General features: G+C 38.1%; 1 protein-coding gene across 1 annotated transcript; it reads right to left on the minus strand.

Moving 5' to 3' along the window:
• Positions 1-4,201: 4,201 nt before the first annotated feature.
• Positions 4,202-4,940, minus strand: LOC116639179 (14-3-3 protein beta/alpha-like). The gene has a single exon (XM_032415334.1). The coding sequence runs from the start codon at positions 4,938-4,940 to the stop codon at positions 4,281-4,283; it is 660 nt and encodes a 219-aa protein (XP_032271225.1). The 3' UTR covers positions 4,202-4,280.
• Positions 4,941-12,818: the final 7,878 nt, after the last annotated feature.

Raw genomic sequence — 12,818 nt, forward strand, 5'->3', positions numbered from 1 at the left:
AGGGAGAGAGAGAAGTAGGCTCCCCACTGAGCAGGAAGCCTGATGCGGGGCTCCATGCCAGGACCCTGGGATCACGACCTGAGCGGAAGGCAGACGCTTAACCGGCTGAGCCACCTAGGTGCCCCTCAAAATGCAAGATAAGCCAATAGATTTTAATGTAACAGAATATAGAAGGTATAGCACTACATATTCAGATTCTACATTGTAACCAACCTTCGAGAAACTACTTGTCAAGTTTTGGTGTTGTATGAAAGCATATACACAGTTATCTGAAAAGTCTGTTAAAATGCATCACTCTTTGTCAACTACATGTCTGTGTAAAGCCAGATTTTTCCCCTGTACTTCAATGAAACACATATTGCAACAGATTGAATGCAGAAGCAGATATGAAAATCCAGTTTATTACCCAGTCAAACATTTAAGATGTATACTGCAAAAATGTAAAACATATAAAGAGGTCTGGAGCCAAAAAGCTTGAGAACTGCTGCTCTAGGAAATAAATCTGCATTACAAAAGAAAATTTGTGCCAGAAGAGCATTTAACCCCAATTTAAAATGAAACTCTGTTTAAAGGCTATATAAAAATTAGAACAAGACTATTTGTCAGGCTGTTTGGGAATTCCAGAAGGTGACGGAAATTACTGGGTCCTAATTCACAATGTGAAGTGTATGTATGTTTGTATGAAATGTATATATCTTAGCGTCACCTGGGCTTAAAACAATGAGAAACACTACCATGTAAGCCTAACTAAGTCAATAGCATCTAGATCTAAATCTAGATTATAAAATGAAAAAGAATCAGTGACTAAAAGAAAATATCATGCACCCTCATAGCATTTCCAGACAATCACTTTATAGAGTATGGCTTTTTTGAACTCTTTTTGTTCCAATATGGCTAACTTTAACCCAGAGCCACTTCTAAATATACCTGTATTAAACAAATATTAATAAATGTAAGCATTACAACCAAAAGGGCGACCAGTGACGTTAATGGAAACAAGGATGATGAAAAAAGCAATAATAAATATCTTATACTAAGAAGAATGATATTTAGTTTAGGATTAATATTCCCTCTGAAAATCAGTGAGAACAATGATATGCCTTTAGTTATCTAGTAATGGGAAACCCAAAGATTAAAAGTGCCAATCATTTACACTTTACCTTGTAAAAAAAAAAATAGATGAAATATTTCACAGCAAAGTTTGAAGAAAGTGAACATTCACCATGAAGAGACTATTTTACATCAAGCTAGAAACCTCAGAGTATTGTACACAAATGTCTTCCACCCACCACTACACTGGGTCAGACAACATTGGTTCTAGGTTTTCTCCTCCATCATGTTCCTGTTCCATTCCCGCTGCTTTAGTCCCTAAGCTCTGTGACTATAACCTCTCCATCCTTCAGTGTGTCTTCACACAGATGCCATCATCAAAATCATATCTGTTCAAGTCTCCTCATGTTTAAATTGTCGATGCCTACAAGATCAAGTCCATATTCGTTGGCTTCACATGAGTCCTTTTTCAATCTGTCCCCACCTGCCTTTCCAGACCTTCAAAACCAACCAAGTCTGTCTGTTTCAGAAATGTCCTCTATTCTTAACCCAGCTCTGTCTATTCATCTCTTTCTCACTCTATCAGACACTTAATCACGAGAACATGATTTAATTGCATAGTTCACACATGGAGTTTTATGGACTCTGATTTTGGAAGAAACAAGAATTTTTACATCCCAATCTTTTTCTCCAATGCCAAGGTGATGTTAAATGCTAACTAATAATAATTATAGTCACCATTACTTGAATATTTACAAGGTGCTAAAGGTTTTTACTAAGTAGTGGGAGCAATTAAGTTGCTCAAAAAATTCAGATGCACTGAAAAATAAAAGTTGTATGTTTTACCTATAATTTGATCTTTTCATGAACTTATCTAAACTCAGTCTTGTCAAATAATTCAAACCCTATGTTTAGGCACTGTTCAGTCTTTGATGGTAGTATCATTTTCTTCTGTCTCTGTCCCCCCCTCTTAAACATGGCATTAATTAGACTTACATGGATATCCCACATGCAACCCAAATTCAATATGCCCAAGGCCATGTGCTTACTTACCATATTCCTCCCTTCATCTACCACCCTTTTTTTTCTCCTATGTTAATGGTTACCAAACCAAAAATCCGTAGGTCTTCTCTACAATTTTTTTTTCCACAGGCAACTGATAAAATTTTTTATTTCACTTTTGAATTTTTACACTTTTCCTGATTATTCCGTGTTAAGGTGGAAACTAGAACTGTTTAAAAGACATACACAAATCTAGTACACCAATAACTGGGGATTTTTCTTTTTCTTTTTTTTTTTGGCTATACTATTTTCACAACCACAGGAGTGCTTGACCGTCACAGAAGCAAACGTGAGGCAGAATACTGGTAAGGAAAAATGGAAGCAAGAAAGAGCTCCGAGATATACAGACAGGCTTGTTCCACATTCACTACTGCATTTTCAAGCACCAAGTATTAACTGCACATTTTTGTTCAGCTAGAAAGGGGGGAGGGATTTTTTTCTTTTTTCTTTTTTTTTGGTTTTAAATCAGTGCATGAATGTTTCTTTTCTCATTTCAGCAGATGGACAAACAGGTGGACACTACAGCTATGTGGAATGTTCAAGGGAGAGGGGGTACTGTGAGACTGGTAGGCCTGGCTATTCTGGACTCTCCCCACTGTGGTGTTCATGCAACTTCCCTGCATTATAGGGTCTTGTTCAAACAGGTCTGTGAACTTGGCTGGAGGAGCACACTTGGGAGATCTGGTGACAGGTACTAACAAGCGTTATCAGGGCTTGCTGCAACACAGGGAGAAATCATGGGTATTTTAAAACACTTTTTTGATTCGATCTCAGTCTGACTGAAGAGCAACAAGCGTGCTGAGAACCGGAGGAAGCCAGAGCTGTGTGCTGGAAGCTCTTCTCAACTCTCTGAAGCGAGGTCTGCTGACCAAAGTGCTCGCCATCTTTGCTCACCCCCTTCAGGCCCCCACCCTGCCCAAACAGTATTAAACAAAGAACAGAAGACAACGACAGAATTCAAAAAGAAAAAAATGTAAGGAAACAGGACAGAAACTTAAAGAGGGAAAAGAAAAACCAAAGTCAACAGTCAAAAAGGACAGTGGGAAGAATGTTTGATTTCAAAATTTTAAAAGCCCCAAGCTAGGAAGCACCCAAAGACTGAGTACTTCTTAAGTGAAAGGCAATCTCTGCAGAACATGACTCTTAAAGGTATTACCCAGGAAACAGATAAGGCCATTCATAAGATACATGGCTTTTTTCTTCTTCAGGTCCTGGTTACAAGGAAAACAGATTCCACTACTGGAGCACAAGTTGCAAATCAGTCAGACGGCTGTGGGAAAGGGGTGTCAGTCACGTGTTCTAGGAACACTGGACCTTTGCATGGTGTCAAAATCCAATTAACTGCCACAAAGAGTTTCCATTTCAGGCTTCGAGTTTACTCAGAGGAAGACACTGTGGACATCTGCAGTCATGAACTTTCGAGTGGCAACAGCCCAAACTGGCCAAGTGTCTGTAATCCCCAAAAAACAGGCAGAACTACTGTGAGCTGCTGTCACACTTGAATGTCACAGGACAGGTGTCTCACTCCATGTCCCCATATAATCTCTATAACTTTCTGTACAACTTTACCATGGAACTGTTATTTCAGTGACTAGTTTGATATCAGATTAAACTTTCCAAAAAGTTACACATAATTCAGGTCTAGTTTTTCTAACAGTAAGAGTTCTGCTGGGCGCCTGGGTGGCTCAGTTGGTTAAGCGACTGCCTTCGGCTCAGGTCATGATCCTGGAGTCCCTGGATCGAGTCCCACATCGGGCTCCCTGCTCGGCAGGGAGTCTGCTTCTCCCTCTGACCCTCCCCCCTCTCATGTGCTGTCTCTCTCATTCTCTCTCTCTCAAATAAATAAATAAAATCTTTAAAAAAAAAAAAAAAGAGTTCTGCTAAGTTACAAAACCCCATAATCACAGTGTTCAGTTTAAAAAAAATTCAACACACAGTAATCCTATCAATGTTAATCAAAATCAAAATTTCAGAATGCCGTGGCATTTATGTGACCAATCTGAGTTTTAGATACAAACACCAGCTGTTTATCCCATGGACCATTTTGCTAGGCTGAGGCTGTGAAAAATTGAAAGTCGACGTACGACTCTTTTTTTTTTTTATCGCACAAAGGGATATATGTGGAGGGTACAGAGTGACATTGAACAGATCACGAAGCACAACAGACATTAGTTCTCTCCCTCCCCAGCATCTCTTTCATCTCCCTGGTTTTCCGACGTGCACAGTGTGAGATTGTCCCTAAGCAACTGCATGATCAGGGTGCTGTCTTTGTAAGACTCTTCATTCAGTGTATCCAATTCAGCAATTGCTTCATCAAAGGCCGTTTTTGCCAGGCTGCAAGCCTTTTCAGGAGAATTTAGAATCTCATAGTAGAAGACTGAGAAATTCAGTGCCAGGCCAAGTCGAACTGGGTGTGTAGGCTGCATTTCTTTCTTACTAATTTCAAATGCGTCCTGGTAAGCCTGCTGGGAGTTCGACACAGTGCTTTGTTTATTACCTCCAGATGCCACCTCAGAAAGATACCTAAAATAATCTCCTCTCATTTTCAAGTAGAACACCTTGCTTTCTGGTTGTGTAGCACTGGGAATAAGATGTTTGTCCAACAGCTCCAGAACATCATTGCAGATATCCTGCAGTTCGGCCTCTGTCTTCTCCCGGTACTCTTTGCCCAGCTGCTGCTGCTTCTCATTCCTCTCGGTTTTCTGCTCAATGCTGGAGCTGACGCGCCACGAAGCGCGGCGGGCGCCCACCACGTCCTGGTAGGCGACCGAGAGCAGATTTCTCTCCTCCTTGGGGAGTTCGTGCCCCTGTTCCGAGGCCGCAGCCATGGCTTTCTGTACCAGCTCACTTTTATCCACGGTCGTTCCCGGGGGGAGGGCAACAGGACGCAGAGACGCTTGTGAGCGAAGCTCGGAGCGCGGTGACCGCGTCCTTCCCAAGCCCACTCCTCGGGCGGCGGCGGCGGCGGCTGCAGCGACCCCCGCTCCGCAATCGGCGGCGGCGGCGGCGGCAGCTCCACTTCCGCCTCTTCTCTACTATTTTTGAAAAGCAAGCAATTAAACAAAATTGCTGATTTGATTTTCCAAAAATTTCCATTCCTTATTTCCTCCTTCCCCCCATTACTTCTACTCTACCCTAGATCCTAGCTCTAATAATCTCTATGAGAGAGCCTGCTCCTCGTCCTGCCACCTTCAAATACATTCTCCATGTCGTACCTGGGTTGCTCTACTGAAAGTGTAAATCTAGTGTGTTTAAACTAGTTTGTTTGTTTAAAACTAGTTTGTTTAAAACCCTTACTAGTAATGGAATAAATCCTAAGATTCCTGGCTCAACACAAAACATGACACAAATACTATTTTTCCAGTAACATTTGCCACTATTCCCTATCTCACAATTAATGCTTTCATAATAGGGAGATGCCTGTAATGTCTGCTCACCCCCATGATTTTTTTATATCCTTTCACCTTTGGTCATGGTGTTCTCTCTAGAGTTTCTTTTTCACGTTTATTTATCTGGCTAACTCTGACTCATGTTCAAATACTTAATATCTATGATATTATCCCACTTTGTGCATGTATTGCCCCTAAAACTTATTAAAACTCTTTAGGACAATCACAGACCTGTACCTCTGAAACAAATAATACATTATATGTTAAAAAAAAAAAAAAAAAGATAGTAGGAAGGGAAAAATGAAGGGGGGGAGTCGGAGGGGGAGATGAACCATGAGAGACTATGGACTCTGAGAAACAAACTGAGGGTTCTAGAGGGGAGGGGGGTGGGGGGATGGGTTAGCCTGGTGATGGGTATTAAGGAGGGCACGTATTGAATGGAGCACTGGGTGTTATAAGCAAACGATGAATCATGGAACACTACATCAAAAACTAATGATGTAATGTATGGTGATTAACATAACATAATAAAATAAAAAATGTAAAAAACAAAACAAAACAAACTTTCAGGACAGGATTTGTGCTTGGGTTGAAAACTGCATTCATTAATCTCAAGTGACCTTCCCACTCTAAAATTCTAAACCTTGTGATTTCCCTTACTAGTCATACCCACCCCAATCCTCTCAAACCCAGCTTCTCTCTTTCAAAATTCTATGTAAGGCTTTTCCAACTCAGAAAAAAAAATAATTTAAGGAAAACATTTCTCTCAGTTATCAGAAGATAACTCACATATTAGGTGCCAAATTTAGATAAGCATCTACACAAACAAGACCCATTTCCTCATTAAACTTCCTTGAGGGAGATTTCGCTGATTTTCATCATTCTGCCAGTTCCAAAATTTCTCAATCTTTCTTCCAAAACATTTTTATATGCAAGTAAAACTGGCTGAATATACAGACGCATAGAATTTTAGACCTATAAGAAACATTACATTTAACTAGCCTAAATCCCTTCTTTTTACAGAAAAGAAAATGAAGCCCAAAGATTTTCTGAAGGACACATTGCTCATGAGTTTATGTGTTTCTGCTACACATGTGTTTGTCACCATACTCCCAAATATATTTACACATACATTTGTACCACACAGTATGTAGCTAGACCCCTGTCGTATCCCTGGTTTTAGGGGGATGGAAATCACAGCTTCTCCTTGTTCATTGCTTTCTTAAAAAAAAAAAAATCAACACTATCTAATTCCGATTTTACACTCTAAGTGAAGGAAAATGTTGACTGAATGAATGACTGACTCCCCTACTACTCTGCTAACTGGTGTTAAGGCATCTCTCTGAGCCCGACTTTGTTTCTCCTGGCATGAATCTCATTCACTCACGTCAATGGCAGCCATATCCAGGGACTTGTGGTCAGAACAGAGTCTAGTGTGCTGTTTCTCTCTAATTATTCTACTTGACATTGCTCTGGCTTTTTTTCCCTCCAGTGTGTGACTGGAAGTCTCTTTAACAGTTGAAATAGTGGTTATGTATGCACACTGGAGAAATGGACAATATTCACTAAGATCTGTCATTTGTAAGGCACTGTGAGTGACTAATCCTTGCTCTCTCCTTTCCTAGCTTCAATATATGCATTATGATCAATGTTAACTTCTATGATTACTCTAAAGGCAATAAAAGGTAATACTTTCCTCAAGTGGTGCAGGGCCAGGATGGATTATCCTGCTGTCTGGTCTTTAATGAAAGATGTCTAAGTTACACGTGATTTGGACCTATAATAAGTAAAGGGAGAACATTCTTATCAACCATCCTCTGTAAAAAACTGGAGTTCAGAAGCCTTGCCCCTGGTTTCCTTAAGAGGAAATCAGAGCAATTCAAAAAGAGTGGATTCCAGGTATAGATATCAGATTCATTAGAACTATTACCTGAACCCCACAGTTTGAGCTACTTGTTACTCACCTACCACCTCAATACTGGTCCAGTGCCCAGACTGGTTCTGACTGAGGCAGGAGGCATTGAAGAAGCTCTTCTCCATACTATGATAAGCCTTACTCAACCAATCTCGGTTTAGTTTCCCTGACCTTTGCTTTGTTCCCATGTAAGACTTACAGTAACATATGTGGAAAACCAGATTTTTTTTTCCCAGTAGAGGTATATGCAAACTGTGTGTTTAAATTAAATTATTATAAGCATTTAATATGAGTAGAATAACAATTTAAAATTTTTAAACATCCCTATGAGAAGTGGATATTTAAAGGAAATGCATCATTATATTTTCTGCTATTCAAATAATTATTTTTTAGAAAGTTGTATTTCCACATAACAAATTTTTAAAATTATGCTATAAATCTTCATGTTAGCCATAGTAAAAATCATGTGATAAACTGACTTAGGTATTACAAATAAAAGACCCCTGATTCCTTTAATATTATAATTGAGACTTAGAAAAATAAATTTAATACCCAGTCTAGAATTGAATGCTTATTTTAGGGCAATAAGGATAATTTTTTTTTTTCAACTTCCTTTTCCAAAGAGAGTCTTGACTCACATGATTAGTGACCAGCAGAGGGCACTACCTACACAGCTGAGGGTCTGCATCCTTGATGACTAACTTCTTCCACTCCCATCCCCACCCACTGGCACTCACACTACCACCATCACTATAAGGTACAACTCAGACTCGGTCAAGTGAAAAGAAAGAAATCTGTGCTTGTTTGTTCCTATCATATCAGAAGTTAACCTTTAGCTGGAAACAATTTACACCAATGCACTAAGCTTAGATAATTGTTCTGATATAAATATAGCCTTAAGCTAGAACTTCTTATATATTCAAGGAAGATAAGTAGATTCCTTTGTACTTTGTTTCAACCATCAATTGTGGTTAAAAACTCAAATTACGTTTTGCTGAAACTGCTTCTTCCTATCATACATCAATTCCCACATATATAAAGTGAAATTTAACCTACATGTTTCCAGTATTACTTTTTTACATGTTTCCAATATTATTTAAACTGTACCTCTGCAGGGGCGCCTGGGGTGGCTCAGTCGTTTGGCGTCTGCCTTCGGCTCAGGTCATGATCCCAGGGTCCTGGGATCGAGCCCCGCATCGGGCTCCCTGCTCAGCAGGACGCCTGCTTCTCCCTCTCCCACTCCCCCTGCTGGTGTTCCCTCTCTCGCTGTGTCTCTCTGTGTCAAATAAATAAATAAAATCTTTAAAAATAATAATAATAAATAAACTGTACCTCTGCAGAACTCTACTACTTCTAGAAAAATTTAGAAGGCTTTTTATAGCTTGCTTATGCTCTCTCCTTTCAACAGGGGAGTGATTTTATAACTTTTAAAATGTTTTTGTTTGTTTAAATCAAGAAACTGCTAGGGTAAATTCATAGGTGTATTTCATGTGAGAAATTTCCTAAATTTCATAAATTTTCATAAATGTAGTGCCTTACTGAAAAATTCTTCACTGAAAATTGTATAATACTGGAGAAAAATGAGAAATGTAAAATAGACAGCAGCATCAGTTTATCAAACAGAATCCTTCTAAAAATGAAAGCAAGACCCTCCCTTTCTATATTTAATAGCTGTGTGACATTGGGAAGATTACTTAAACTTATCTTGCCTCAAATTCCTTCTCTGTAAAGTAGGGATGATAATGTTATTCTAGTTTCTCAGTTTACAGATGAAAAACTGAAGCCAACCATGATTCTGAAACTTTGTGAGATATATATTATTTTAACAGCTAAGAATAGAACACAAGCTCCTGAATTCTCATCCTGTTCATTCTACCTCTTTTCGTATATTCTTGTCTAAGTACAATCAGAATCTCTAACTAAGGCTAAACTTAGTATATAATTTACCTCTACTCCATTTATATGACTATATAAGCAGCTGTGAATAAGCGAGATGTTTTTCTTCAAAAATAACTTATTTTGATCCAGAAAAAAAATGTTAAGTGATGATTTAATATTTACCATATTCATTTGGATCCAAAATGAAAGTCCATGCAAAAATCTTTACCAATGATGGTGAAATCCTAGAAAGCTAACATATTTTTAGAAAGGGATATAATTTAGAAAAGGATATAAATTATTTCCCTATTCACATTGTTTTCAAAAAGTTATTAAAATTTAATTTCTTGCAAAGACATTTTTATACAGAGACGAGCCAATGGCAAGGCAAAATAGAATCAAAGTTTATAAGTATTCAGTTATAGGATTAGAGAGTTTCATTGAAAAATACAGGCTTGGCTCCTGGAAAATCTCAAATATAGGGTTGGATTAGGGAAGGCTATTTAAAAATTCAAGATAATGACTATCTGACAAAACACAATTTAATATTCACAGTATATTATGCTATTATCATCTCTACAAATAATAACTCAATTTAATTCTCACAACAAACCTACATACTTTATTGAGATTGTCACCTATATTTTATAATGAGGAAACTGAGGCACAGAGAAGTAAAATAAATTACCCATATCACATAGCTGGGAAATAGCAGAGCTTGGATCTGCACCCAGGCTGGTCAACTCCAGAGGCCATGCATTTAACACCAGCTCTATGCTGCCACATCCCCAATAAAAGCCTTCAATAGTTTCTTGTCATGCTCAGAATAAGTTCCTTGCTGTGGCCGTCACATAGTGTGACCCTGCAGATCTTCCCAAGTTCATCTCTTCTGCTTCCTTTTTGCCTACAATGTTGCAACCACATTGACCTTTCTTTTCCTTTGACAAGCCAAGTTATTTTCCCAGGGTCTTGAAACTGATTATTCCCTCTGCCCTAATACCCATCCCTTTGATCATCATATGGCTGTCTTCTCTCTAGCCTTCAGATCCCACTTTAAGTGTCACCTCCTAGCAGAGATCTTTATGATCACACGCTGAAAGAAGCCACCCCATTACTGCCTAATAAAACAACCTATTATATATTTCTTTGTAACAGTTATAACTCACTGATATTTTTCTTGTTTAAGCATTTATTTTCTTTTCCTTCCATAAGAATGAAAGCTTTAAGAAAACAGGGACTTTGTCTCATTCACTGCTCTAGCTCCAATAACATTGCTTTCCAATCTTTTGACATTGTAGGACACATGGAAATAATAAAAAATAAAATAAAAAATAATTTGTGTAAATTGAAGGAGATTTAGCATCTTGATATAGGGCTTAACAAAAAAATATTATATTCAGTATATAATTACAATAAGACAAATAGGATACAAATACTAGGGATCACATTAAATATTAAACTTGTATAACATTTTTAAATAAAACCTTTACAAAATTTTAATATGAAATATGATCTGGCATTTATGAATATACTATCTTCTATTAAGCTTTGTGCTTAAAATAAGAGCATAATGTCTGATGAGTTTTTAATGATGATATTTTCAAATTTTTTTTTTTAAGATTTTATTTATTTATTTGACAGAGAGATAGCAAGAGCAGGAACACAAGCAGGGGGAGTGGGAGAGGGAGAAGCAGGCTTCCCGCCAAGCAGGGAGCCCGATGTGGGGCTCGATCCCAGGACCCTGGGATCATGACCTGAGCTGAAGGCAGACGCTTAATGACTTAGCCACCCAGGTGCCCCAATTAGCCACCCAGGCGCCCCGATATTTTCAAATTCTTAATAGCATCAATGAGTAACTTTTTTAGAAAAAAAAGATAAAAATTTGTACAAAAGAAATATATTTATAGTAGCTATCAGATTGTTCTTATTTTCATCAATAAACATAATGTTGTAATATCTTGTTATAATGGGAATGTTCAAACTTTCCAGTTTCAGAATAACAAAGAAGCTCTAATTTGCAGAATATAGATATATATCTTTGGAGCAGTCATCATTCAGCTAACCAGGTTACTGTGGCAAGAGCGTATCTGCTGCAAATGAGCTTAAGAATCTTCCATATGTGAGGACAGCACTCAGTGGTGCCACTTGGTGCTCTATTCCTTTGGAGTCCTCACTGGGTTTCTTTGCTTCCTCTTCCTTAATGGGAAGCTGCCCATTTTTCTCCATGGATATCAGGAACACATATTCATCAGTTCAATAAATCCCATATTCATGATGAGCAGAGAAGAGCTCTTAGCTAACTGTTCCAATAGATTTTCTCTTTGGCTAGGCTCAATGAGTTGGGACAAATTCATGACTGCTGGACCTGAGATGACCATGTGGTGCCTCCTTTTGAGGTTCTTCTGATGGGGCACTCAGGTAGTGGCTACTGTCTCCAGTGAGCTCTGACCTCTCAAACCAATGGCCACCAATGGTGACCTGAGAGGCTTTACTTAAAACCTTGCTACTCAAAGCTTTGCTTTGGGTTTAAGTGTGGTCCATACCAGTGTGGTTTTAAGGGTGGTCCATACCAGTTTCATTGATATCACTTTGATATTTGTTAGAAATGCAGAATCTTAGTCCATTGGTTATGAATCTGCGTTTTATTTATTTGTTTTGTTTTATTTGTTTGTTTTTTAAGTAGGCTCCACACCCCGTGTGGAGCCCGATGTGGGACTTGAACTCAAAACCCTGGGGCCCCTGAATTTGCATTTTAACAAGAATTCCCTCCTAATTATTATGCACATTAAATTTTAAGGATTGTTTTAGAACACTACTTTGTACAGAATAAGTTGGCAACCAATAGTTTTGGAATAAAACTGTGTGAATTATATAATGGAAACGCAGAGAACTGAAAGGATATTGCAGTGTTTTATGTTATTTTTAAGGACCTTGCCATGATTTACACTTATACAAGCACACACAGCTTATCTGAAAAAAACATGTAAAATGTAGATGCCTGCAAGTAAGGCAAAACTTGTCATAATGGTGCTACTTACAGGTTTGGGATGAATTATCTGAATAACTGAAATCTTACTTTTTTTTGTTCAGCCATCTTTCTGAAAGCAATAATTTTCATAAAACACATGCCAACTTGCCTTTTTTGCTTTCTGTCATGTTTCTGCATATAACATGTATATGTATTAAATGCATTTAATACATACATGTATAATGGGTAAGCATGTCTCACATGCGCTCAAAATAAGACCAATAATTTTTTTAATCCCTGTTCAGTTTATTCACTCACACAGTCAGCCAACTCCATAAAACATCCATTTTTCCAGATTTTCCTTTCTTTTTCTTTTCTTACCTCCTCCCCATTTCCTAACTGGCCTTAGAAATGAATATTCCAGGAATTGAGACATCAAATATTTGCAACTTCAGGCTGTTCCGGACTTTGTCAGTACTTCTGAGGTCAATCAGAGTTAAAGGAATTTGTTAAGCTTTATTTTTTATGTCAGTACAAAAATCTCCTTTTCGCTGTT

Source organism: Phoca vitulina, unplaced genomic scaffold, assembly GCF_004348235.1.
Source record: "Phoca vitulina isolate PV1807 unplaced genomic scaffold, GSC_HSeal_1.0 scaffold17, whole genome shotgun sequence".
NCBI lineage: Eukaryota > Metazoa > Chordata > Mammalia > Carnivora > Phocidae > Phoca > Phoca vitulina.

What these genes read in the sequence shown, in the direction of transcription:
- LOC116639179 (XM_032415334.1), bottom strand. Translation starts at nt 4,940, where the DNA reads ATGGCTGCGGCCTCGGAACAGGGGCACGAACTCCCCAAGGAGGAGAGA.